This window comes from Schistocerca cancellata, chromosome 9 (assembly GCF_023864275.1).
Source record: "Schistocerca cancellata isolate TAMUIC-IGC-003103 chromosome 9, iqSchCanc2.1, whole genome shotgun sequence".
NCBI lineage: Eukaryota > Metazoa > Arthropoda > Insecta > Orthoptera > Acrididae > Schistocerca > Schistocerca cancellata.
The window spans coordinates 12,162,492-12,188,328 of NC_064634.1; the positions used below are offsets into that span (position 1 = coordinate 12,162,492).

Sequence of the window (25,837 nt, forward strand, 5' to 3'; positions counted from 1 at the left end):
AAACATTGTCAGTGGTGGCACTGTCCTCAAAGTCCATGAGCAAATTTGTTGTATGCTGCCATTATTGATGTGTAGTAGATACAGGTTCCAAATTGTAAGTGCACTTGGTTTTCACTGTTGTATTTGCACCATGATGACACTGCACATTCGGCACTGCTATCCTTGTAGCACTGTAATCCAAATGCGGTGCGGGGGATGATGATGCATTGTGTAATGGTCTGCCTGTCACAACATAATACCCCAGGCTGAGTGTTTGTGTAGGCCACAAAACCAGCAGCCATTCCACTTGTACCTTCTTTAGTGTATTGTTCAACAAATGAGATTTTTTTAAAATGTGAGATGTTCATTAACAAATATTGCCACTCCCACCCCCTTTCATGTTGTTGCCTGCTGTTATCTACTAACACATACCGTATTTACTTGAATCTAAGCCGCACTTTTTTCCCGGTTTTTGTAATTAAAAAAACCGCTTGTGGCTTAGAATCGAGTGCAAAGTAAGCGGAACTTCTGAAAAATGTTGGTAGTTGTCGCCACAACTAACTTCTGCCGTCAAATATATGTAGCATAACACAGGTATGCTTTGCAGGCACAAAGATAAATACTGGCGCCAAAACCTCTGCGTCAGTAAATAAATTAAAAGAAAAGGCAGAAGAATGTAAACATTATGCCATATATTCTTTCGTGTTTGCTGCTATCTCATTTAAATCCTTATTTTAAAAGAAATAGTGTTTTTGAAACAAGAAAATACAAAATGCATAAATGAAAAAAGTTTATGAATTTGTGACAACAGTAAAACAATGATGGAAAATAGCAACAAAAATAGCTGAATTCAAATTGTTAAAAGTGATGTGCAAGCCAAAAAACTATTATGGATGATGAAGCAAAAGCAATGAGAAACTCATAATATGTTGACCTTACAAATACATAGAAGTGGACAAAACAAAGTAAGAAACCATCAAGAATTCTTAATATGAGTCTGATTTTCTGTAATTTTTTTAGCATTGTTATTGCACAATTTGTATTTTGGAGGAAGTTGTGTTTTTTTACTCATTATGGAACGTGGAATCATAAAATTTTGTGAGTCAAGCTTACTGTGATGCGCAGTGCCTATCTTGTAATCTGCCCCATCACAAGTTTTATGACATCTGCATCACTCATGCTCGCTAGACAAACCCATACCAAACTACGCAGATCGTCTTTGAATCTTTTCTGTCTTTGCCATTAATTCAACTTGATCGGGTGGATGATCAACATCCAAGAATTGGTCAAACTGTGGTTTTGTAATTTGGACTGTACAATGGTGTAGTGAACGTTCTTGATGTTCCAGCTGTGTGTTAGACTTGGAGTTGAACTAAAAGCTTCAGTCTTCTAATGAAATTAGCTTGGTGCTGCTTACAGATTATGCTCCAGTGCACCAAATTGTGATACACGAGGAAGAAACTATTTTAAAAGCTTCTGTAAAAATCAACATTAGCAGTTGTTTAATAGCCTTCTCCTTCTTCCTCCTCTAGCTGTTAATAAGATACCATTCTTCTGTCTCGAATAATCCCAAGAATTTTAGTAACGAGTGACCTCTTGTTGAAAGATTAGTTCTGATCAGATACTGATTTATATACCATATGGTTTTTCACAGTGGCACACAAAGGATTTCCAGCAGATAAAAATGTTAGGGAGATTATGGATGAAGTAGTTGGATCAAGATATGCTCCATTCAACCCTGATGTTGAATTAAATCGGGACCAAGTAGCAGATTTAACAGCTTTCCTCAGAGGTTTGTTGTACTCTTTTCTTCCATTTTGTTCTCCAGTTAAAATTTATGATAGAAATGTAATTACTTTAGTCTGTAATTTCAGGTCTTAAAGTGGAGTATAAATTGCCAGATCAGACAACATCAAAACGCATATATCGTGTGAACTCAGCTGTTTTAAGTGCCAGGAGGCAGGAGTGAGTACTTATAGTTTACTTGATATAATTTTATTTCAGAAACTGATTTAATAAATTGTAAATGATTTATTCTTTGATAAAAATAGTTTTTGATGCATTTTGATCTTAAGAACAGGTAAGTACATTTAATTTTTTATGCTATTTTATGCAGTAAATACTTAAGAAAGATAATTACCTCAAGAAGCTCCATGTAGTTTCTGCATTGCAGGCCTCTTTTTTCAGCTGTGAGTGTTTGCTCCCTACAATGTGAAAACATGGATCTGATGTGGAAGTAGTACACGACTCGAACACAGAAATGTCCCATGCAGTTCCTTACGATATGAAAATACACGCTAGTATGTATAACTTTCAGAACTGTTGGTTCCCTTCTCTAGGAGAAAAGAGGGATAGATTGGGAAGTTTGTGAAGAGAGGACAGTTCACCCAAACTCCAGGATGAAAAGTGACAAAGATGAAGGGGGAAGGGGCAGATCTTTGGCATCCTATGCTGTCCAGGTGCCTCACCCTTCGTGTTTGTTTCCCTTTGTCTCAACAACAACCCTGTCCCTTTCTTCTTGAGGGCCAAGTGACTTGCTTCTCTTTTCCAGTATATTATTCTTTCCTCCTAAGGAAGAAACTAACAGTTCTCAAAACTAGGAATAGTTTTTCATCTGTTAAGTGTGGTTATTGATAATACTGGAATTCTACCAGTGCTGACTGGATTGATTAAATTCATATTAGAAAAAATAATAATTGAAGAGAAAATACTAATTGAACAAAAGTAATAATTGAATAAATAAGTGACATAAGTAACCCTACTCTCTTTTGGTTTCAGTAGATATTCTTTATTTCCTATCAAGTTTCTTTAATCCCTATTTCAGGGTGGTAAGTTGGCTGAATAACCTTGGAACCTAAGGGGAATAGATCTAACCTGTAAAAGCTAGGGAATCGTAAAAGACTTTGGGAATTTGGAAAACACAGAAATTCAGTATCAGTTTCAGCTGTACGTTGAATGAAACATGTGCTGAGTCATTTTATTACAAATCACTCTGAGACCCTGTCATGACATATAGAAGAGCACATGTGTTTTTTGCTCTACATCAATTCATATAATTTACTTACAGATTCAAATTGGCTGACGGGAGACCAATAACTGTAGAGGAATATTTCCGAAGAGAGAAGAAATACACTTTAAAATATCCAAATTTGCCTTGTCTTCATGTTGGAGCACAAAATCGAGACACTCCAATATTTCTACCAGTTGAGGTAATGATTTTGCAGCACTGCATTGCTTTTGGAAAAACATTTCCTGTTGCTAGTAATAATTCATTGTGGCTTGAAAAAGTTAGAGGAAAGAATTTGATTGGTGAAAGAGAAGAGAAAGTATGGCAAGGTATCAGAGAAATGGGAGCAGCAGCAGGAGTGTAATAACAACTGTGGCAACAACAATTGCAGGAGTCAAGTGAATGTTAGTGAGCATACGCCACTCTATGGAGGACTGTAGTACCTGTTTTAAGAATATAAGCCTTCATCTCTGCCTGTTTGATTTCCTGTACAAAGCAGGCTTCATATCACTCACCTGTGATTCAAATGTTTATCAGAATTTCCTTTTTAATAAACCTGTATTGTTTGAGGAAGAAGACTGCATACCCAGGTCAGGTCTGTGCCCAAAGAATCATTATAGATTCTGTCAAGGAATCATTATGGAGTCAGTAAAAACCAAAACACCAGTAAAAACCAAAACACCAGTAAACTGTTAAGCAGCACTGACCAACACATCAGTGGTCATCCTGCATCACCCTGACCTCGAAAAGTTTTACCACATCCTTCACCGGGGTTTTTACTACCTCTCACCATGCCCTGAGATGAGGGATACCTCCGTGTCTGCCTCATCGTTCCACCTCCCTCTCCTTTCCATTTTCCATCCTTCCCCCTCCCTCTGCCTTATGCTTTGCCCTCTGATCTCCTTTCATCTTGTTGTGCAGCCACTGAGTCATCTGTCAAAAGAGTTGGCTCATGGTGTCCTGCTACCCCATCCTCACTTTATGTGTCCATCCCTACCCCTCCCCACCTCTATTTTCCTTGGCAACCACTATCAATAATCAAGAGTTAGCATCACTGTGGCTTGGGGTGTGTATGTGTTTCAGTGGCTGCCTGGTTTTGTGTGTGAATGTATGTACTTTTACCAAAGAAAGATCAAGAGCTGGAAAGCTAGTGTAAATACTGTTCTCTGTTGTGTGTTTTTATGCACCTCACATCAGTCAGCTGTAGGTGAGTAATTGCCTTTTCTTTATTTTAATTAGTACATACTTGATTTTTGAAAGTAATTTGGCAGCCATAATAAAAATGATAATAATACCAGGAACTATCATATTGTAACTGTACAAATTATATATTCTGCTCCAATTATATCATAAACAGAAAACACGTTGTCAATTATATCTGGCATAACAAATCAGTTTTTGTTTTTCATATACCAGCAGTAATCTCAAAATTTGTGTAATTTCAAGATGTACCATTATCTTAATATATTGGGAACTGAAGTTAGACTAATAATCCTCAAAGTTATCATTAAAAGGATAAATATTTCAATCTTATGAATAATTTGTGCTCCAGTAGACTTCACAATTTTCTCATTGCATTTAGCAGACGTTTCATCACTTTTAGATGCACTGATAAATAATTGTCGTCAATATCTGTAATTTTTTTTTTTTTAGATTGGTTTTAAAATGATAATACTAACTTTTGTTCCAATTCAAAGCATTTCATTTTTACATTGAGTCAAAAAGTAATATTATTCATAAATGTTGAAGAATACTTATTTAATCAGAGCCAGTTTGTTTTGTATCTACTAAATTAGAAAGTTGCAAATTTAACATGTGATTGATCTCGATATTTTTTCAGTTATGCACAATAGTGAAGGGACAAGTTACATTCAAAAAAATGGATGAGCAGCAGACCTCAGCTATGATCAAATATGCCGCAACCTCAACTGTTGAAAGAAAAAGCAAGATTGATCACTCTGTAAGTATTATGAATATATTTAGGACATTTTGTGTGCTATTCTGACTGGGCAGCCATTATTAATACTTATTACAACAAAATTCTTCTGTTGAATTTCTTAGCCTCTTACCACACATATTATACCAGTTCTTAGTAAGTCATCATTAGATCATTTCAATGTGTTAAACAGTAGATTGTCATCTGAAAAAGTGAGCAGAGGCATTAAGTTGATGAGTCACTATGTAATATAATCAACTTATCTGATGATGGCTTACTGAGAAGTCGAAACCGATCACAATACTATTTGTGTGCCCAAAGACTGAGAAATACCAAAAAAGAATTTTGTTACTGAATGGTCACATTGCCCGCTTTAGGCAGTATGTTGAGGTCTGCATAACTTTTTACAGCCATGGGTTCTGAAACCTCTTGTAGAGACCGTTTTAGACAGGCAGATAAATTGACCACAGGTTCAGGATATCCATCCTCTTATGAAATCTGTTGTTAAGAATCAGTCACAGGTTAAAAACAGTATCATGTTGCATAAATATAATACAGTCAGCATGTAACATTGTACAGAAATGAAATGAAGTAGCTATACCTCTTATCCAGTATCTAATGAGTCAAACATCATTTGTAGGCAACTGCAAAACACTCAGTAATTATGTGCTGTGTAGCTCTTGCCACAGCCCAAACGAATATGTACACTGATTGCAAAGAAAAGACAGTTGAAAATAAAAGTACATGATTGGTAAAAGTGGACTGTATTTAGTACTACATTGTGAGATTCAGGTACAGGTATGTCCATGTGGCTTGTCAGTCACATCCATACTCTCCTACTTCTGCACTCATCTGGCCATCCCATTGTGTTGAAGGGCAGGTAGAAATTCTTACCTGCAGCAACAGTGACCAGTCACTGATGCACCCTCATAGGGGGAGCTTTGCACCAACACAGAACATTCTGCCCACCTAATTTATTGAAATTACACAAATACATATAATCATACTGAGTAATGTTAGCTCACACAAACAAGCAAATTAATGATTGAAAAAATCATATCCATTGTGCACAAAAGAAATGCAAGTTCAGATATTAAATGAATGGTTATGGATGCTAAAGCACATGTTTCCGTTGGAACAACACAGATCTTTGACAGCAGTCGTTTATAGGTTCTGGTTGCTGTGGGCACTGAAACACGTTGCTCCAAACCATCAGGACCAGGTTGTGTGCAAACAATGACCCCAGACGGCCACACATGAGGTGGCAAGTTGTCTCACTTCAGGTGAACCACTGTACCTGACTGTAGATTGCCTTTCATTGATGACCACTTAGTTCTCTGCTGCAGTTGTGATGAGTAGTTCTGTGGGCACTGTTTCCACATGTGCTGTGTACACTACTGGATGAGTTGCCATCTCAACAACCTGGATGATGGCTCTGAAAGCAAGCTTGATTCTGGGACTGTTGTCAAGGGTTCACCAATTAGAAAAAAGCCTGGAGTAAGGTATGAGGATTTATCTGGGGTATCAGGAAGTTGCGTAATGGGTCAGGTATTCAAACATACTTCAGTGAGAGTTAGAAGTGTGTATAAATCTTCAAGCATCAATACCTGGTTTCTCACAACTCTCTTTAAATGTGTCTTAAGGTATTTTATAACTGCTTCCCATAGTCTACCAAAATGAAGAAAGTGATATAGGATAAACTGCCAATATATACCATTCTGCGATGCATAGTTCTTGATTTGTGTTGCCTGGAACTGAGAGCTGAACAGTTTGTGCAGTTCACGCAGCTCATTCCTTGCTCTCTCGAATCTCTCCCCACTATCACTGTAAACATTTGTGTAAATGCCTCAATGTGAAATAAATCTTAGAAGAGCAGCATTGAAAACTTGAGAGGGCAGATAAGTGACGAGCTTGATGTGTACTGTTTTTGTTTCCATACAAACAAGCAAGGCAATGTAGAGCTTTGCCCTAGTTTTGCTCCTTTTTCCTCCATTTCTGATGGTGGCCCTCCACAGTCAACCCCACAATGGAAGGAACAGTCTACTTTGTTCTACTCGGTCTGAAGGAACAAATGTGGAGAATCCAGTCACTCATGATTTTATCACTGCTCAGGAATCTTTGGTGTGCTGACTGGACTGCAGCTGCTGGTGGCATATGCAATGGGCTGCACTGCTCACAGGTGTTGTGTTACGGGAACTGTGAGGTGGAGTAATGATGTCTGCCGGCTTGAGGTGCACTTTACAATGTGATTCTTGAGGAATTTGTAGCCTGGAGAGCTGTACTACGAACATACCTCAGTGTTGATACATGGGAGGAACTCATAAAGCATGCTAATCTTAGAGTACACAGTGCAGTGGTAACTGGTTACTTGTAATTCACTGTATGTATGACTCAGAGCACATGTTGTTTGTGCTGGATCACTTTCGAGTAGTTTTATTCGCACCAGGAGGACCTAGATGTTGTCAGCTGCAAAACACAGTAATTCTGTACTGCCTCGCTGTTTCCAGTTCAGATGAATGCACACACTCATTGCTAAGGAAAGGTGGTTGAAAATAAAAGTACACGATTGACAAAAGAGGACTGTATGTAGTGCTACATGGTGAGAGACAGTTACAGATATGTTCGTGTGGTCATGGCCAGACTCTCCTACTTCCGCCCTCATCTGGCTGTTCCATTGTCTTGAAGTCCAGGCAGAAATTCTTACCTGCAGCGACAGTGACCACTTGGTGCTACACACTCATGAGGGAATCTTGCACCAACACAGAACACTAATGAAAAAGTGAGCATGGAAGATATTATGTATAAGGGAAATAGATCACTGTTCATGAAACAGAGAAGGTATTGAACAGCAGGCAAGTATCTAAAAAAATGGTTACCTTTCAGGCAAGATTCTTTGTTAGAGCTAACTCATTATGATATCATTGTATAAAATATTCTCAGCCTTCTTGCTGTGTCAGTATAGGGTAAAAACTCAGACTTTTGATAAATGCCTCCATCATCTTCATTAAAAGCAACTGATTAATTTAGTTGTTGCTGTGATGGCTATCTAAATTGTATAGTTGGCCTTTTCATTGTGCTGCCGGAGTTCCTGTCATTGCTAACAATGGAAAGATACTGGTGCTGCCACTGCCTGTATTGGTGGTAAACTCCTCACTGATTTTTCTGTAGGCTGTCAACATTGATAGCCCACTTCCACACACAAGATTCAGCCATTGTAAAATTATTGTTGCATGTTCTGCTCCCTAAGTCCACATTCGTGACAGATCCAGTAGCTTGATGCTTAGGACAAGATTTTGGTTTCCCTTAACATAATTTTATGCTTATCTGTAAGGCTTTTCTCAACATCACTGATTTTTCTAAACCTCAGTTTTTAGGGTGCTGTTAGTGTTCAGCACAATGTCCAGAAACTGTATGGACTGACTGAGAAATATAGTTACTTTCACACTAATAACGAATCTCACACTGAAGTGCCAAAGAAACTGGCATAGGCATGCCTGCTCAAATACAGAGATTTGTAAACAGGCAGAATACGGCACTGCAGTCGGCAACACTTATATAAGACAACAAGTATCTGGCGCAGTTGTCAGATTGGTTACTGCTGCTACAATGGCAGGTTATCAAGATTGAAATGAGTTTGAATGTCGTGCTATAGTTGGCGCTCGAGTTACAGGAAACAGCATCTCTGAGGTAGCAATGAAGTGGTGATTTTCCCATATGACAATTTCATGAGTGTACTGTGAATATCAGGAATCCGGTAAAACATCCAATCTCTGACATCACTGTGGCCAGAAAAAGATCCTGCAGAATGGGACCAACGATGACTGAAGAGTGTGACAGAATTGCAACCCTTGCGCAAATTGCTTTAGATTTCAATGCTGAACCATCAACAAGTGTCAGAATGCAAACCATTCAATGAAATATCATCAATTTGGGCTTTCGGAGCCAAAGGCCCACTCACGTACCCTCGACGACTGCACGACACAATGCTTTATCCCTGCTTGGGCTCGCCAACACCAACATTGGACTGTTGATGACTGGAAACGTGTTGCCTGTTCAGGCAAGTTTTGTTTAAAATTGTCTCGAGCAGATGGAAGTCTACAGCCCCGCATGTCAGCAGGTGACTGTTCAAGCTGGTAGGGGCTCTGGAATGCAGTTGGAGTGATACGGAACCCCTGATACATCTAGATATGACTCTGACAGCTGACACGTACATAAGCATTCTGACTGATCGCCTGCATCCATTCTTGTCTGTTGTGCATTCCAGCGAACTTGGGCAATTCCGTCAGAACACACCACACATCCAGAATTGCTACAGAGTGGCTCCAAGAATGCTTTTCAATGCTTAAACACTTCCACTGGGAACATGCTCATCAGAAGAGATCTCCACCCCCTTTCCTTACAGATTTATGGACAGCCCTGCAGGATTCATGGTGTCAATTCCCTCCAGTATTAACTCGGGCATTAGTTGAGTCCATGCCATGTTGTGTTAAAATCCTTCTGCATGCTCACAGGGGCTCTACACCACATTAGGCAGGTGTACTAGTTTCTTTAGCTCTTTAGTGTATAAAGTTTGAGGATCCTGAGGTGAAAACTGTCCTCAGTGGGTGCAGAATCTCCTTACATTCTTGATGGTCAGTGAACAGGTCATATGTCTTGTCGGCATAGGATTCTACCTCCTCTACTTTTTAAGAAGTGATCTCCTCTTGTACAAAGGCAACAACATTAATTTTAGAAGGCAAGTCATCCATGCTTCATCATTGCCTTTATTTCATAAGAGGTGGACTTATAAATGCATCTGTGTGTGTGTGTGTGTGTGTGTGTGTGTGTGTGTGTGTGTGTGTGTTCATTCTCTCCTGCAGTGTTAAATGTGCAGTAGAGTAAACTTATTGTAATAATAAAATAAATACAAATAATATTAATAAGACCAGCTATCCAAATGATGTGCCTGAAGTCATAACTTCCACCACAGTCAAGTTGTAAGTTAATTTCTAAAAGTTTTCTTAACATCCTTTACCAAGAGAAATTTCACAAGAAGAGAATCATATTAATATTGAACGTAAATGTGAGCATTATAAAAACTTTTCTGAAACATTTGTATGGATAGTAGCTCTATATGGAAGTGAAATGTTGATGATAAGTGGTATATTTAAGAAGAAACGTTGTGCTACAGAAGAATGCTGAAGATAAGTTGGTGTAATCTACACCCTCCTTCCCAGTCTCAGCTATTGTCCACATTAGTCTTTTATGAAGATTTGAGAGAAGTGAAGATTACAATAAACTTTCTAGTTTACTTATCTTTTCACGTAGAATTGGGTCCAGTTCTTCTTGTCTAGGGGTCTGATTCTTGAAGCTGAAATTAACACATTTTAAGTCCTCATGGCTTAATTGATCGAAATAAATTTCCAGATTGTTGTTGCAGAATTTTTGTTGTTACATTAATATATTTTGTCATATTTTAGTATATCGTACAGCGTTTTGATTTTTCACATTAACAAAGCCAAAATTACTTTGTACTAATGCAAAGAATTATTAGAGGAAGCATCTAGTCTCAATCAATAGTTGCACACTCTCCTTGAGTACACACACTGTTGTGATGACCGGGGTACCCAAAACAGAGTTAAGCATGAGTTTGCACACAACTCAAGTTCCAATGAGATACAATAATGCAATACTTAGGATAAATACAGGCCATCAGAGTCACAAATGGCATGGAATCATGACATAATCGAGTAGCGTGGGGGCCAAAATCAGTGTGGGAAATCAGAAATGTATACATCTTGTTCTACAGTCTATACTTGGTTTATTATCTCAAACATAAATGTCTTCCACACTATTTGCTTATTGTTCATGCAAACTAACCTACATGCATAGAAACCTAAAAGATTCATTTACAACTGACAAAAAATATGTACTGAGTGTTGGAGATAAAAATAATTGATTGAAATGTATCACTACTAACCAACTGTGCATAATTTTATCACATTCTGATAATTATTTGTAACTTTGAGAGATGAAATAGTGAAGGCAGCAGAGGATCAAGTAGGTAAAAAGCCAAGGGCTAATAGAAATCCTTGGGTAACAGAAGAGATATTGAATTTAATTGATGAAAGGAGAAAATACAGAAAATGCAGTAAATGAAGCAGGTAAAAAGAAATACAAACGTCCCAAAAATGAGATCGACAGGAAGTGCAAAGTGGCTAAGCAGGGATGGCTAGAGGATAAATGTAAGGATGTAGAGGTGTATATCACTAGGGGTAAGATTGATACTGCGTGGCGAGTTTGACAGAGCACTGAAAGACCTAAGTCGAAACTAGATCCCAGGAGTAGACAACATTCCATTAGAACTACTGATAACCTTGGGAGAGCCAGCCCTGACAAAACTCTACCATCTGGTGAGCAAGATGTATGAGACAGGCAAAATACCCTCAGACTTCAAGAAGAATATAATAATCCCAATCCCAAAGAAAGCGGATGTTGACAGATGTGAAAATTACCAAACTATCAGTTTAATAAGTTATGGTTGCAAAATACTAACAGGAATTCTTATCAGACAAATGGAAAGACTGGTAGAAGCCGACCTTGGGGAAAATCAGTTTGGATTCCCTAGAAATTTTGGAACACATGAGGCAATACTGACCCTACGGCTTATGTTAGAAAATAGATTAAGGAAAGGCAAACCAATGTTTCTAGCATTTGTAGACTTAGAGAGAGCTTTTGACAATGTTGACTGGAATACTCTCTTTCAAATTCTGAAGGTGGTAGGGGTAAAATACAGGGAGCGAAAGGCTATTTACAATTTGTACAGAAACCAGATGGCAATTATAAGAGTCGAGGGCATGAAAGGGAAGCAGTGGTTGGGAATGGAGTGGGACAGGGTTGTAGCCTATCCCCGATGTTATTCAATCTGTATATTGAGCAAGAAGTAAAGGAAACAAAAGAAAAATTCGGAGTAGGAATTAAAATCCATGGAGAAGAAATAAAAACTATGAGGTTTGCCGATGACATTGTAATTCTGTCAGAGACAGCAAAGGACTTGGAAGAGCAGTTGAGCGGAATGGACAGTGTCTTGAAAGGAGGATGTAAGATGAACATCAACAAAAGCAAAATGAGGATATTGGAATGTAGTGGAATTAAATCAGGTGATGCTGTGGGAATTAGATTAGGAAATGAGATGCTTAAAATAGTAAATGAGTTTTGCTATTTGGGGAGCAAAATAACTGATGATGGTCAAAGTAGAGAGGATATAAAATATAGACTGGCAATGGCAAGGAAAGCATTTCTGAAGAAGAGAAATTTGTTAACATCGAGTATTGATTTAAGTGTCAGGAAGTCGTTTCTGAAAGTATTCGTATGGAGTGTAGCCATGTATGAAAGTGAAATGTGGACGATAAATAGTTTAGACAAGAAGAGAATGGAAGCTTTGGAAATGTGGTGCTAAGAATGCTGAAAATTAGATAGGTAGATCACATAACTAGTGAGGAGGTATTGAATAGAATTGGGGAGAAGAGAAATTTGTGGCACAACTTGACTAGAAGAGGGGATCAGTTTGCAGGACATGTTCTGAGGCATCAAGGGATCACCAATTTAGTATTGGAGGGCAGTGTGGAGGGTAAAAGTCATAGAGGGAGACCAAGAGATGAATACACTAAACAGATTCAGAAAGATGTAGGTTGCAGTAGGTACTGGGAGATGAAGAAGCTTGCACAGAATAGAGTAGCATGGAGAGCTGCATCAAACCAGTCTCTGGACTGAAGACCACCACAACAACAGCTGATAATTATTTACAACATTGTTAATAGAATGACTTCCTGAACATTTTACGTTTTCACATTTCTGTGTTGAACAAAACAAATCATCAGTCACAGAACATCAACCCAAGTCAAACAAGAATTAAAGTTACATAATGGATTGGGAAGTTAATTGCTATATTTGAAAAAAACATACATTTAGGTGGCATTACACTGTTGATAGCAGTGACTACTTTTGTAAACAAATAGCTCATTGATATTTATATAAATGCAAGAATTTTGCATAAGGGTACTTTCTTAGCTAACACTTTACAAATTTTAGTCACAAGACTGATATAGTAGACAGATGCTTGAGTTCATCTCCCAGCACCTATGATCTCTTACAAGTCACTGGACCAACAAGTGTGCAGCCATACAGGAGTGTGGGAGTGGACTGACCTATGTCTTTCATATCCTTCCCTAGATGTCTCGTCACATACTCCAATGGATACATAACTTCCTGTCTAGCTTTCACATTGAATTCTGAAACATTGTTTTATGCACTAAGTATGCTGCTCAATACCTCTCTCACATCCCACAGAATGTGTTTTGCCTATCTATATTGAAAAAATAAGTATTCAGGGTTCCTGTCAGAATGGATTAGAAAGTGTACACACATATGGTGCATTAGTAAACAGAGCTAAATTCAATGAAAAAATGAACTAGTAAGGTAATATACACATATGTACTATAGATATCTCAAAGTAACATTCACTTCGCCATTAGCAGTTTAAAATACATTATGTACATAAGCAAGAAAAGTTGGACTGCACTGTTGCAGCATCCGACAAATCCCTACAAAATGAGGGATGGACCATAGCCCATGATGTACTGACACAAGAATTCTGTGTTTAACATACATATGTGTTTGGTTTGCACCTATGAAACTTCAGGATACTATTCCTAATATTTACAATACATATGAATAAAATGAGTCTTCACTCAATTTAACACAACACCTGTGACTTTACCCAAAAGAGTTTGTGACAGTTAATTTTGATCACTTTCTGCAGAATAATGACAATAATATTTAACACTCATAGCATTCTAAAATAAGAAACTTATCACTAGATATTTAATGGCTTTGTCACATTTCAAAATTGTAAAAGGATCTACCCATTTAGTCACAAGGCATAAATGTATCAAATCTATTAAGATTACAGAATTATGTAGTTGTATGATCCTACTAATACAGTGTATATTTTCTTCCAGCCTAGGGATCACTAAGCAACAATGGGCATTTCCATAAAATTCTTACTATACTTAATCTTGTCTCTAAATTATTCACATATACCACAAATCAGGCTACCTCTATTAATTAAATAGTTCCCTTCCCACTGATCTTTCTTAATCTTAATGTAAGGACACCCAAAGTCTCAGTCATCATCTCTGTTATTAGACACTTCTTGTGAAAGATCACTTTCAATTTCATCATATGGTACTTCACACAGTTTTACCAACTTTACAGGTATCATAAAATTACTTTAATTACTCATGTTGTCAGGTAAAGATTGAACACAATGAATAGTCTCCATAGCACAACTAACATCACTTGTTATGGAAGGAACACAAAACACACCACTGTCAAAATTACACTTCCTGCTCAGACCCTCTTTCACTTCAATCGACCAATTGGGGTACAAATTGTTACTAACCCCAGCTAATTTATTCTAGAATTCACTTTTTATCAGTATGATCCCGAACAAATGTCACTGTAGGGATCATTACACTGCACATAATTAATGAAAAACTGGTTTGACTGGACTGGTATTCCATGATCCTGACTTACAACATCATGAACATTGCTTACCTTGCCTGTATTGTCAACATCATTTACAAATAACATTGAAAATTCATTATTCTTAAACTCCACATATACCTGATACTTATCATCGTATTCCTTCAAAATTGCTTCAAAAACATTACTGACAATACAAGTCTCATCTTCATCAAAGTAACTTATCTCACGTATACTCATTTGCAGTAAGCCACCAGGCTCAGACTTACCAACCGAGTTACGTCACAACTCTCATTCACATCTACATAAAAAATACCACCTAGTTCAGATCCACTACAGTCGCCACCTGATTTACATACAACAACAACACTGTTTTCTGCCCAAGAGAAGATCATTAGTACATAATACATCAAAAGTATCACTACTGTTACGTTCTGCTTTTTGATTAGCAGTTACATCACCATAATTAAACATAGCATTATTAGTTATTGGGAGCTCCAACATTAGGTGGGTGATGGAGCCCCTTAGGGAAATAGCGGGAAGGTCGGGGAAGAAGGCCAGTGTTCACTCTGTCTGCTTGCCGGGGGGTCTCATCCGAGATGTGGAGGAGGCCCTACCGGCGGCGATAGAGAGCACTGGGTGCACCCGACTGCAAATTGTTGCTCATGTCGGCCCCAATGACTCCTGCCGTCTGGGTTCAGAGGTCATCCTCAGTTCGTACAGGCGGTTGGCGGAATTGGTGAAGGCGGAAAGCCTCGCTCGCGGGGTGGAATCAGAGCTAACTATTTGTAGTATCGTTCCCAGAACCGATCGCGGTCCTCTGGTTTGGAGCCGAGTGGAAGGCTTAAACCAGAGGCTCAGACGATTCTGCGGAGATCTGGGGTGCAAATTTCTCGACCTCCGCTATCAGGTGGAGAAATGTAGGGTCCCCCTGAATAGGTCAGGCGTGCACTACACGCCGGAAGCGGCTACAAGGGTAGCGGAGTACGTGTGGAGTGCACATGGGGGTTTTTTAGGTTAGAGAATCCCCTCCCTAGGCCCGACAAGACGCCTCCTGAGACGCGGCAAGGTAGGAGTAGGCAAAATGCAACAGGGAATAACAATATTAATGTGCTAATAGTAAATTGCAGGAGCGTCTATAGAAAGGTCCCAGAACTGCTCTCATTAATAAATGATCACAACGCCCATGTAATACTAGGGACAGAAAGTTGGCTGAAACCAGACGTAAACAGTAATGAAACCCTAAATTCAGATTGGAATGTATACCGCAGAGACAGGCTGAACAGTGAAGGGGGAGGCGTGTTTATAGCGATAAGAAGTGCAATAGTATCGAAGGAAATTGACGGAGATCCGAAATGTGAAATGATTTGGGTGAAGGTCGCTGTTAAAGCAGGCTCAGACATGGTAATTGGATGTCTCTATAGACCCCCTGGCTCAGCAGCTGTTGTGGCTGAGCACCTGAAGCATAATTTGGAAAATATTTCCAGTAGATTTCCCCACCATGTTATAGTTCTGGGTGGAGATTTTAATTTGCCGGATATAGACTGGGAGACTCAAACGTTCATAACGGGTGGCAGGGACAAAGAATCCAGTGAAATTTTTTAAGTGCTTTATCTGAAAACTACCTTGAGCAGTTAAACAGAGAACTGACTCGTGGCGATAACATATTAGACCTTCTGGTGACAAACAGACCCGAACTATTTGAAAAAGTTAACGCAGAACAGGGAATCAGCGATCATCAAGCGGTTACGGCATCGATGATTTCAGCCGTAAATAGGAATATTAAAAAGGGTAGGAAGATTTTTCTGTTTAGAAAAAGATACAAAAAGCAGATTTCAGAGTACCTGTTGGCTCAGCACAAAAGTTTTGTCTCAAGTACAGATAGTGTTGAGGATCAGTGGACAAAGTTCAAAACCGTCGTACATTATGCGTTAGATGAGTATGTGTCAAGCAAGATCGTAAGAGATGGAAAAGAGCCACCGTGGTACAACAACCGAGTTAGAAAACTGCTGTGGAAGCAAAGGGAACTTCACAGCAAACATAAACATAGCCAAAGCCTTGCAGACAAACAAAAATTACGCGAAGCGAAATGTAGTGTGAGGAGGGCTATGCAAGAGGCGTTCAGTGAATTCGAAAGTAAAGTTCTATGTACTGACTTGTCAGAAAATCCTAAGAAATTTTGGTCTTATGTCAAAGCGGTAGGTGGATCAAAACAAAATGTCCAGACACTCTGTGACCAAAATGGTACTGAAACAGATGACAGACTAAAGGCCGAAATACTAAATGTCTTTTTCCAAAGTTGTTTCACAGAGGAAGATTGCACTGTAGTTCCTTCTCTAGATTGTCGCACAGATGACAAAATGGTAGATATCGAAATAGACGACAGAGGGATAGAGAAACAATTAAAATTGCTCAAAAGAGGAAAGGCCTCTGGACCTGATGGGATACCAGTTCAATTTTACACAGAGTACACGAAGGAACTTGCCCCCCTTCTTGCAGCGGTATACCGTAGGTCTCTAGAAGAGCGTAGCGTTCCAAAGGATTGGAAAAGGGCACAGGTCATCCCCGTTTTCAAGAAGGGACGTCGAACAGACGTGCAGAACTATAGACCTATATCTCTAACGTCGATCAGTTGTAGAATTTTGGAACACGTATTGTGTTCGAGTATAATGACTTTTCTGGAGACTAGAAATCTACTCTGTAGGAATCAGCATGGGTTTCGAAAAAGACGGTCAAGTGAAACCCAGCTCGCGCTATTCGTCCACGAGACTCAGAGGGCCATAGACACGGGTTCACACGTAGATGCCGTGTTTCTTGACTTCCGCAAGGCGTTCGATACAGTTCCCCACAGTCGTTTAATGAACAAAGTAAGAGCATATGGACTATCAGACCAATTGTGTGATTGGATTGAGGTGTTCCTAGATAACAGGACGCAGCATGTTATTCTCAATGGAGAGAAGTCTTTCGAAGTAAGAGTGATTTCAGGTGTGCCGCAGGGGAGTGTCATAGGACCGTTGCTATTCACAATATACATAAATGACCTGGTGGATGACATCGGAAGTTCACTGAGGCTTTTTGCAGATGATGCTGTGGTGTATCGAGAGGTTGTAACAATGGAAAATTGTACTGAAATGCAGGAGAATCTGCAGCGAATTGATGCATGGTGCAGGGAATGGCAATTGAATCTCAATGTAGACAAGTGTAATGTGCTGCGAATACACAGAAAGATAGATCCTTTATCATTTAGCTACAAAATAGCAGATCAGCAACTGGAAGCAGTTAATACCATAAATTATCTGGGAGTACGCATTAGGAGTGATTTAAAATGGAATGATCATATAATGTTGATTGTCGGTAAAGTAGATGCCAGACTGAGATTCATTGGAAGAATCCTAAGGAAATGCAATCCGAAAACAAAGGAAGTAGGTTACAGTACGCTTGTTCGCCCACTGCTTGAATACTGCTCAGCGGTGTGGGATCCGTCGTACCAGATAGGGTTGATACAAGACATAGAGAAGATCCAACGGAGAGCAGCGCGCTTCGTTACAGGATCATTTAGTAATCGCGAAAGCGTTACGGAGATAATAGATAAACTCCAGTGGAAGACTCTGCAGGAGAGACGCTCAGTAGCTCGGTACGGGCTTTTGTCAAAGTTTCGAGAACATACCTTCACCGAAGAGTCAAGCAGTATATTGCTCCCTCCTACATATATCTCACGAAGAGACCATGAGGATAAAATCAGAGAGATTAGAGCCCACACAGAGGCATACCGACAATCCTTCTTTCCACGAACAATACGAGACTGGAATAGAAGGGAGAACCGATAGAGGTACTGAAGGTACCCCCCGCCACACATCGTCAGGTGGCTTGCGGAGTATGGATGTAGATGTAGATGTAGATGTAGATGTAGCATAACATTACCTCTGATCAAAACATAAATGACAGATATGATAGTCCTGTTCATTTTCAGATACATGTACCATAGCATTAACACTGTTATTATTGTCTAATTGCAAGAGTAACTTGGGGGTCCTGTGCTTGTTACGTTTCCTCACCCCAAAACTGTGGACCTTCATTGAGGCGCACTGCTCTTTGCCGAATAGATACTTCTGTGGTTCTTTCATCTTTTAAAATGTCCATGGTTATCCCCATTATTCCTATACTGCTGATGTTCAGAATTTCTCTCTTCACTGACACTTTGATCCTGGTAAAAGTTACCAATATCTCTGTTTCTGTGATTACTGCCATTGTGATTTCTATCATGTCATAAAAATGGTTCAAGACAGTCGTCAGGTCAGTGTACTAAATCCCGCTTCAATCTTTCTGATAATCTCCTTTTAAGAGCATCAACGAAGGTCATTTCATCAAATGGTTTGTCAATATGAGCTAATTTTTTAAGTTCTTACAAAACTTGTTCAAAGTGCCGTCCCTTTTCCTATAATTAGGACCATTCAAAAATTCCCTTTTGATTCTCCCCTGTTCTGCTTCTGACCAAAATTTATTTAAAAATATTTTATTGAAACTCTGATATGTTTCCCACTGACTTAAATTTAAATCTGCACATGAGTGCTTTGCCTTCAAGAAATCTTTTAACAAATTTAATTTTTTGATTGTCATTCATTCCTGACACAAAACTATCTCTGCAGTGGTGCAGTAAATCCACTGGATGTAAATTATCTGATGGAAAACTTTTAATAGGAGTGTTAGACCAGGCAATACCATTGTTTGCACACAGATTTTGGCTAATACAAATTTCCTGAACTACTGAAATTTTTTGATCTGAAACATTTACATTAGTATCCTCTGAAAACCCATTTCTTAACTCTGAAACTTGGTTACTAATTTAAACTATCTGATCTTGTACTCTCTCTATTTTGCTATGGTTTTCAGTTAATATTTCAGTTAACTGATCATTAATTGCACTAAATTTGCTATTGTTGTCTTTATTTCCTCTAGTTTTGCCAAAAATTAAATGCAAAACACCAGTCTTTACTGTTTCTATGCTGACTACAATTGCACCTGGTTTAAACATGTCCTGATCAGATTTTGCAGCTTTCATTTCTACCTCACTTTTACTTTAGTACCTATTCATTTTGTTAAGAAGCACCCTATCCACAAACAAATTAACTCCACAAATAGCTTATACTTATCTTTTGTTTTTGATGTCCCTGGTTGCATTTGTAAAGTACTCTTCACTTTCATTCGAACCGGTCCATCACTATTGGTAGTACATCATCAGTGTTGGTATAATGATCCTTTGTTGGGCAACATTCAGTTTTTGCTCCATGTGATTGAAAATTTACTTGTGCATATATTTCAATAATCAACAAAATGAAAGTAATTTCTGCAACAGACAAAACTTCGTTATTAGTCAATTAATCACAGATGATGTCCACATGTTTAGTCTACCCTTTCCTTTCTAATTGCAGCGTTTGTCCAGTTTAGTCTCTTATGAAGATTTGAGAGGAGTGAAGATTACATTAAACTTTCTAGTTTACTCATCTTTTCACGCAGAGTTGGGCCCAGTTCTTCTAGTCTTAAGGGTCTGATTCTTGAACCTGAAATTCTCACATTTTTAGGTCCCCATGGTTGACTTGTTCTAAATAAATGTGCAGATTGTTTTTGCAGGCTTTTTGTTGTTGCGTTGAATATCATACAGTGTTTTGATTTTTCACATTAACAAAGCCGAAATTACGTTGTTAGCACAAAATACAAAAATATGTCTGATCACATCAGAGGCATGCTTACTACTTTCTCACTCAGCACAAATAACAACATTTCAAAGGGTTTACAACTTTTTTTGACAGTTGAATTTCTATTCATTTTGATTATTTTTTCACAAATGAGTCTAGAAATAAACATATTAAACAGTAATAGATTGTGTAATTAATAGTGGAAATCATAAGTGTGCCAAATATTCATAGTTTCAAATGTTTCTAAAAATATTTTTTGGAACTGTACATTCAGAGCTAGTACTCATCGATTACAATGTCTGAAATAAAGTTTTTCGTTTTTATATACTTTAGCTGGAAATATAACATTCTGTGGATAACATTGTATGAAAGTTTTCAGAAAATCAGTTGAGATAATATGGAATTCTCCAAAATTCGAAAGATAATACTAGTATCGACAACTAGTGTTGGGGAAAATTAATGCTAGAGGAGGATGTCCCATTACACCAGGTGGCTCTAGTATCTAATAGAGGGTTACTGAATCAAACTGGAATTAAAAGAACTTTACACACGACTTGACTGAAAGAAGAAAGAACTGTATCCCCAGCATGATAGACACCAAAGACGGTGTGCCCACCGTGGGCAGTGATCAGCGATGTGGTGGTCCACAAGGACCAAAGTGCAATGAGGAGGTAGCCAGGCAGCTACCAGTTTGGACTCGTACACATGTACCACATGGCGAGTATAATGGATTTGGGAGATGTGTTATTTTCTACCGGATTTGTCGATACCAAATCTAATGAGGGAGGTTGTAAATGTTTTCTTATATTTTTGTCATAATATTTTTTGTGAATTGTAATTTGCCTTATTTTATGATAATTTGCTTATATGTTTGAGAGTGACAGCATATTGATTAATATTAGTAGATGTGACGAAGAAAATCAAAGAGACTGGTTACAAGTGGAAGCTTGTGTGTTGTGTGAAATGTCTTTGATGCTGGAGTCGTCTTTGACCGTAGTCAGTCGGCAGTGAACTCTCGGTGTGTGACGGTGGAACAATGTGCAGGTCCCCGTTATAATAATTTGCAAGTGACCAGCAAAAATGAGTTATTCTACTACTTTTTTATATAAACATCAAGAAGGAAGGTATTTGAAGCACCAAAAATGAGGCAAACGCATTGAACCAGGACATTTCCGCAGCCGACGAAACAGCATTATGGAATCATGCTTTCACTAGATGACTGAAGCCAACACAAAAAAGTCAAATATCATCTTATAAACATTTCACGAAAAGTGAGTACTGTCACGAAATATGCTAAATTCAAGTATATAAAAATAGTGAGCATATTTCAGGAGGCAGTCACCATCAGTTGGTGATCACCCTATAGGTGACTCGAATGGTACGAAGATGTCAAGTAGACTGCATTCAATCTTCTGCTCAGGTGGATGTTTGTAGTTTCTGGAGCCTGAGTCCAGTGTAGGTCAGCTATGTATGTTGTGTACAGCCTTTCAAAGATAGAGGCTGGTTACTGGTGGCAGAGCTTGGCAACACGTACACACTGGGATACTGTCTGAAACATCTGAGAGAGAAAGAGAGAGAGAGAAAGCCTGATTTATGCCAACCAGGCTAGCTAGTGTTTGCCTCTTGCCATCACTTTAACCTCTTGCCACCGCTTTAGCCTGGCCAAAAACCAGGTTAGTGTGCTCTTTTCTCACCTTGAAGCAATAGTGACTTCACTTGACCTGCTTGCCTTGTTCGATCAGCTCTTTTGGCTACTCTGTTGTAGCTGAAAGGTGACCCAACTTTGCTTTTCAGATGTGGTGGCAGACTTATTTTGCAGTGTCAGTGTACTGAGTAAGTATTCTTGCAGTCTGAATACGCCTTCCTACTTCATGGTGTGTTGTCACAATAGTGACAGTACACCTCTCCCTGTCACACAGATTTGCTGTATTGATGCCAGGCAGTATGAAGCTCGAGACTAGGTTGTGGTGCAACACTCCTCCCTTCTTCAGAGAGATCAGGCCTCTGGATTTGTACCTATTTACCTATCTGGACAAAAAATCTGAAAGCATCATCTACAAGTTGGCATAACTATACAAAATAAATACAAGTTTTTTCTTCTTACCCTGATTTAGAATAAACCACATGATTCATTGGCTATTCCTTAATCTATGTTATATGGCATCATCACAGCACAAACCACAATAATAAGATTACCACATTTCTTTCTCAGCAAATTCCTGTAAAAAAAATCATTTAACAGAATATATTTGTCGATTTGCTTGGTATTTTGCCCGTTTTACAGGTGGCTTGTTATTCAATTCTTGTTTAATTAACAATTTGCTGTGGGTAATACTGTTCATTTATAGCTGATCAACTGATAGTTCATGGGGGCAGGCTGTTTTTTGCTGGGGTAGAGGTAGGATACACATGTCAAAATCAGAACAGCTGCTGTACCAGAAACCTGAATACTTGAGATTGGGATGTTAATGCGCTATCATGATACTATCGTACATGGTGAAACATTAGCTCAGCAATTATATGTCCTCTTTGCAAGGTTATAAACTCATCATAACGAGTATAGGAGGTCTAGTTTCAAGGTGTCATTTAAATATGTCATATTTTGGTTGGACAGCATATCTAAAGGTCTTTCTGGCCAGTAAAATGAAAGTTGTGTCAGGTTTATTATTGTTGTTCCATTAATGGTGGCTGGAAGACAGAATCTCATACCTGCTATATCATAGGTTGTACCAATGACTAATATTCCACTATTTTGTAATTTTAACCTCGTCTCTTCTCTATGTCATCCTTTTTTGTAACAGTTTATTTTCACTACATCTGGATGAAACACAAAGTAAACCCAGTGTTTGACAGCCCTTTGACCGTATGGATATGGCTCCAGCACTTTTCTCTGGCACCCTATCACTTTTGTTTCATCCAAGAATAACTGTGTTTCACATGCTGTAGTGTATCTGTCTATTTAGGTGATAAATAAATGGCACATAATATAATTTCTGAGGTCAGCTATGCAGTGAATTAATTAAGATGTGGAGTTACCAGTCAGTTCTGAATAACCATGCTTTTGTTCTTCTTGGTAGACTTATTTTGTTTTGCAGTGTCTCCAGTGCTAAAGGCTAAAAGAAATCTTGTAATCCTTGTGGAATCTACTTACTGACAAAGATAATTTCTCCTTTCAGTACCGATGTATTAAAGCTTCTTCATACATCGACCGATAACTCCCATCGGGTATATGTGACACAACTGTATTAAAGTTGTTTGATTGACTATGGATGTCTTGTCTCATTAGAGGTTACAGTGTGAATACATTTTGACAGATCAAACATGAGAGAATTAGTGTCATAATGACAGTTTAAAAACTTCTTTTGTTTTGCTTCTTTGATGTCGCTATTGTTATTGTGAGTGTCGTTCTTCCATGGCTGCATCACACTTCCAAGCTACGGCATCTAAGAACAAGCGGCCCACAGCAGGCAGTTACACTAAACTTGTCATCCCATCTTGCAGATATGCTGCACTCATGTACCTCCTGCACTTGGTAATAGACCGTTTCTCTCACAATATACTGCCTGAAACTTGACTACTAATTAAAAAAGTATGTGAAATATCATGATTGTCTTTCATGTTTAGAAGGACAGTGAGTGTAACCCACTATTTTCTCTAAAATGATGTGTTACACCTCAACATTTGTGGCCCAGTATAGGCCATTCTACTTGTTCATATTGTAATTTTCTGGTAAGGTATGTCCACATTAGCCATGGGTAATTGAACCAATACATGAATCCTAGCTTCATCACTATGAAACACAACTGTTGATATATTATACACCAATGATAAACTCTTAGGCATCCAATATGGCGTCCAGCACAGTTGTTTATAGTGAGAAAGTGAACAAAAGTTATAGTTGTGTGGTGAAAAACGGAACATACGTAAATTATAACAGTGAAATAGTGAAGCTAAATGAACGTGTATCAAGCCTGCAATTAATTGTAGATGTACTAAGGCAGGACATTGCGCATTTAGAAAATGAAAATGCCGAACTGAAAAAGGCGCGTAATATCCCGATCGCCAAAGCAAGTAAAACACGGAACTGGGAGCACAGGACTAGCATGATCACGGAAGAAAGAAGCGAAAAGGTGATAAATACAACGAATGGAACGAACCGCGGCAATAAAAGCAGTTTCAGTCTCCTACCCACAATAAACGAGTGCTCTGAAGTGGATATAGGCCTAAAGGCAGAAACAACAAGGCAACATATGTTTACTAGGCCAAAAAGGGTTGGTCGTGTGAAACCCAGTGACTGTAGAATTACTGTGGTAACAAAAAACCGTTTTCATGGACTAGATTCAGATATAAATGTGGAATCCATGGAAAACTGTGATGACAACAACATGCCGAATCTATATAGTGACAAGCACATGAGCAGAAACTTCCGCAATAAACGTGAAGACAAACTCAAAGTGAAAATATTCTCTGATAGCCATGGACGTGAGATCGCAAAAATACTACATTACAGTCATTGCATACAAGCAACTAGTATTGTCAAACCAGGTGCACCCATCCAAGAACTCGTTAGAAACATAGAAACTGAAAATGATCGTCATATTGTCATCATAGCTGGAGCCAATAATGTATATAAAAACGACCTCCACAGTGCAACACGAAACCTTAAGGCAATACTAAATTCAACAAGAGAGAAATCAGTTTTTGTAGTCGGAATTCCACATAGGCATGACCTTTCGGAATGGTCATGTGTGAAAGTGGAAATTATAAAAGCAAACAGGCAATACTCAAAGATTTGCAGGGCCTACCAAAATGCATATTTTATAAGTATGGACTCCTTGTAAAGAGACTGTTACATGAGACATGGCATGCACCTTAATAACAGAGGCAAGAAGATTCTGTGCCAAAACATCAGCATGATACTGAAAGCATCTGACAACCAAGAAGTAATTGCTGCTCTTCCAGTTCATTGCTTGATGCAAGCAGAGCCTGAAGAAATGGTTACTTCTATTGCAGCAGTAGAAGTAGAGGTGGAAGCAGCAATTGTACCTACACACATAACAAATGCTGCAGCAGCAATACCTACCACACTTCATCTACAGGATTCAACAGCAGCAGAAGATGAAGCAACATCCAAATCTCCACTGTCACCAGTTGCCACAACAATGCCTACAGCAGCAGCAGCAGTACCTACCACACTTCACTAGCAAGATTCAACAGCAGCAGAAGAAGAAGCAACCACCTTATCTCCTCAGTCACCAGATGCCACAACAGTGCCTCCAGACACCATAACAGCAGTTCCATCAATTCCTCTAGTAGCAGCTTCATCTACAATATCATCACAAGGAAGGAAGAGTAGGCATACAACAGTAGATGTGAACAATTTTTTAGTAAAAGGCAACAAGAGGCAGATCCAAAAGATAAGCCCCGAAAAACGTTTGAAAACCAATCACCATAGTGTTCAGTGTGTAAGCAATAAGAGCATGGATCTTAAAATATGTTACCTTAACGTTCAAGGACTGAAAGATAAAGAACTTATCATAAATGAGTTTGGTCTTGATAACCAGTTTGATATTTTTTGTCTGAGTGAACACTGGGCTAATGAGAATGAACTTGCAGTTGCCAAATTTGACAATTTTAGTATAGTAAATAGCTGCTGTAGGAAAGAGCACATTAGAGGTGGTGTGGCAATTTATTCCA

At 38.6% G+C, this 25,837-nt stretch overlaps 1 protein-coding gene across 2 annotated transcripts in view; it reads left to right on the forward strand.

The window, feature by feature from the left end:
* The window catches only part of LOC126101571 (protein argonaute-2-like), a 317,714-nt gene that overhangs the window by 155,959 nt on the left and 135,918 nt on the right, over positions 1–25,837 (forward strand). For both annotated transcript variants that reach the window (XM_049912221.1, XM_049912220.1), the window contains exons 9-12: positions 1,634–1,771; positions 1,854–1,944; positions 3,047–3,188; positions 4,827–4,946. In XM_049912221.1, coding sequence (XP_049768178.1) covers positions 1,634–1,771; positions 1,854–1,944; positions 3,047–3,188; positions 4,827–4,946 — 491 coding nt within the window. The remainder of the gene's footprint in view (positions 1–1,633; positions 1,772–1,853; positions 1,945–3,046; positions 3,189–4,826; positions 4,947–25,837) is intronic.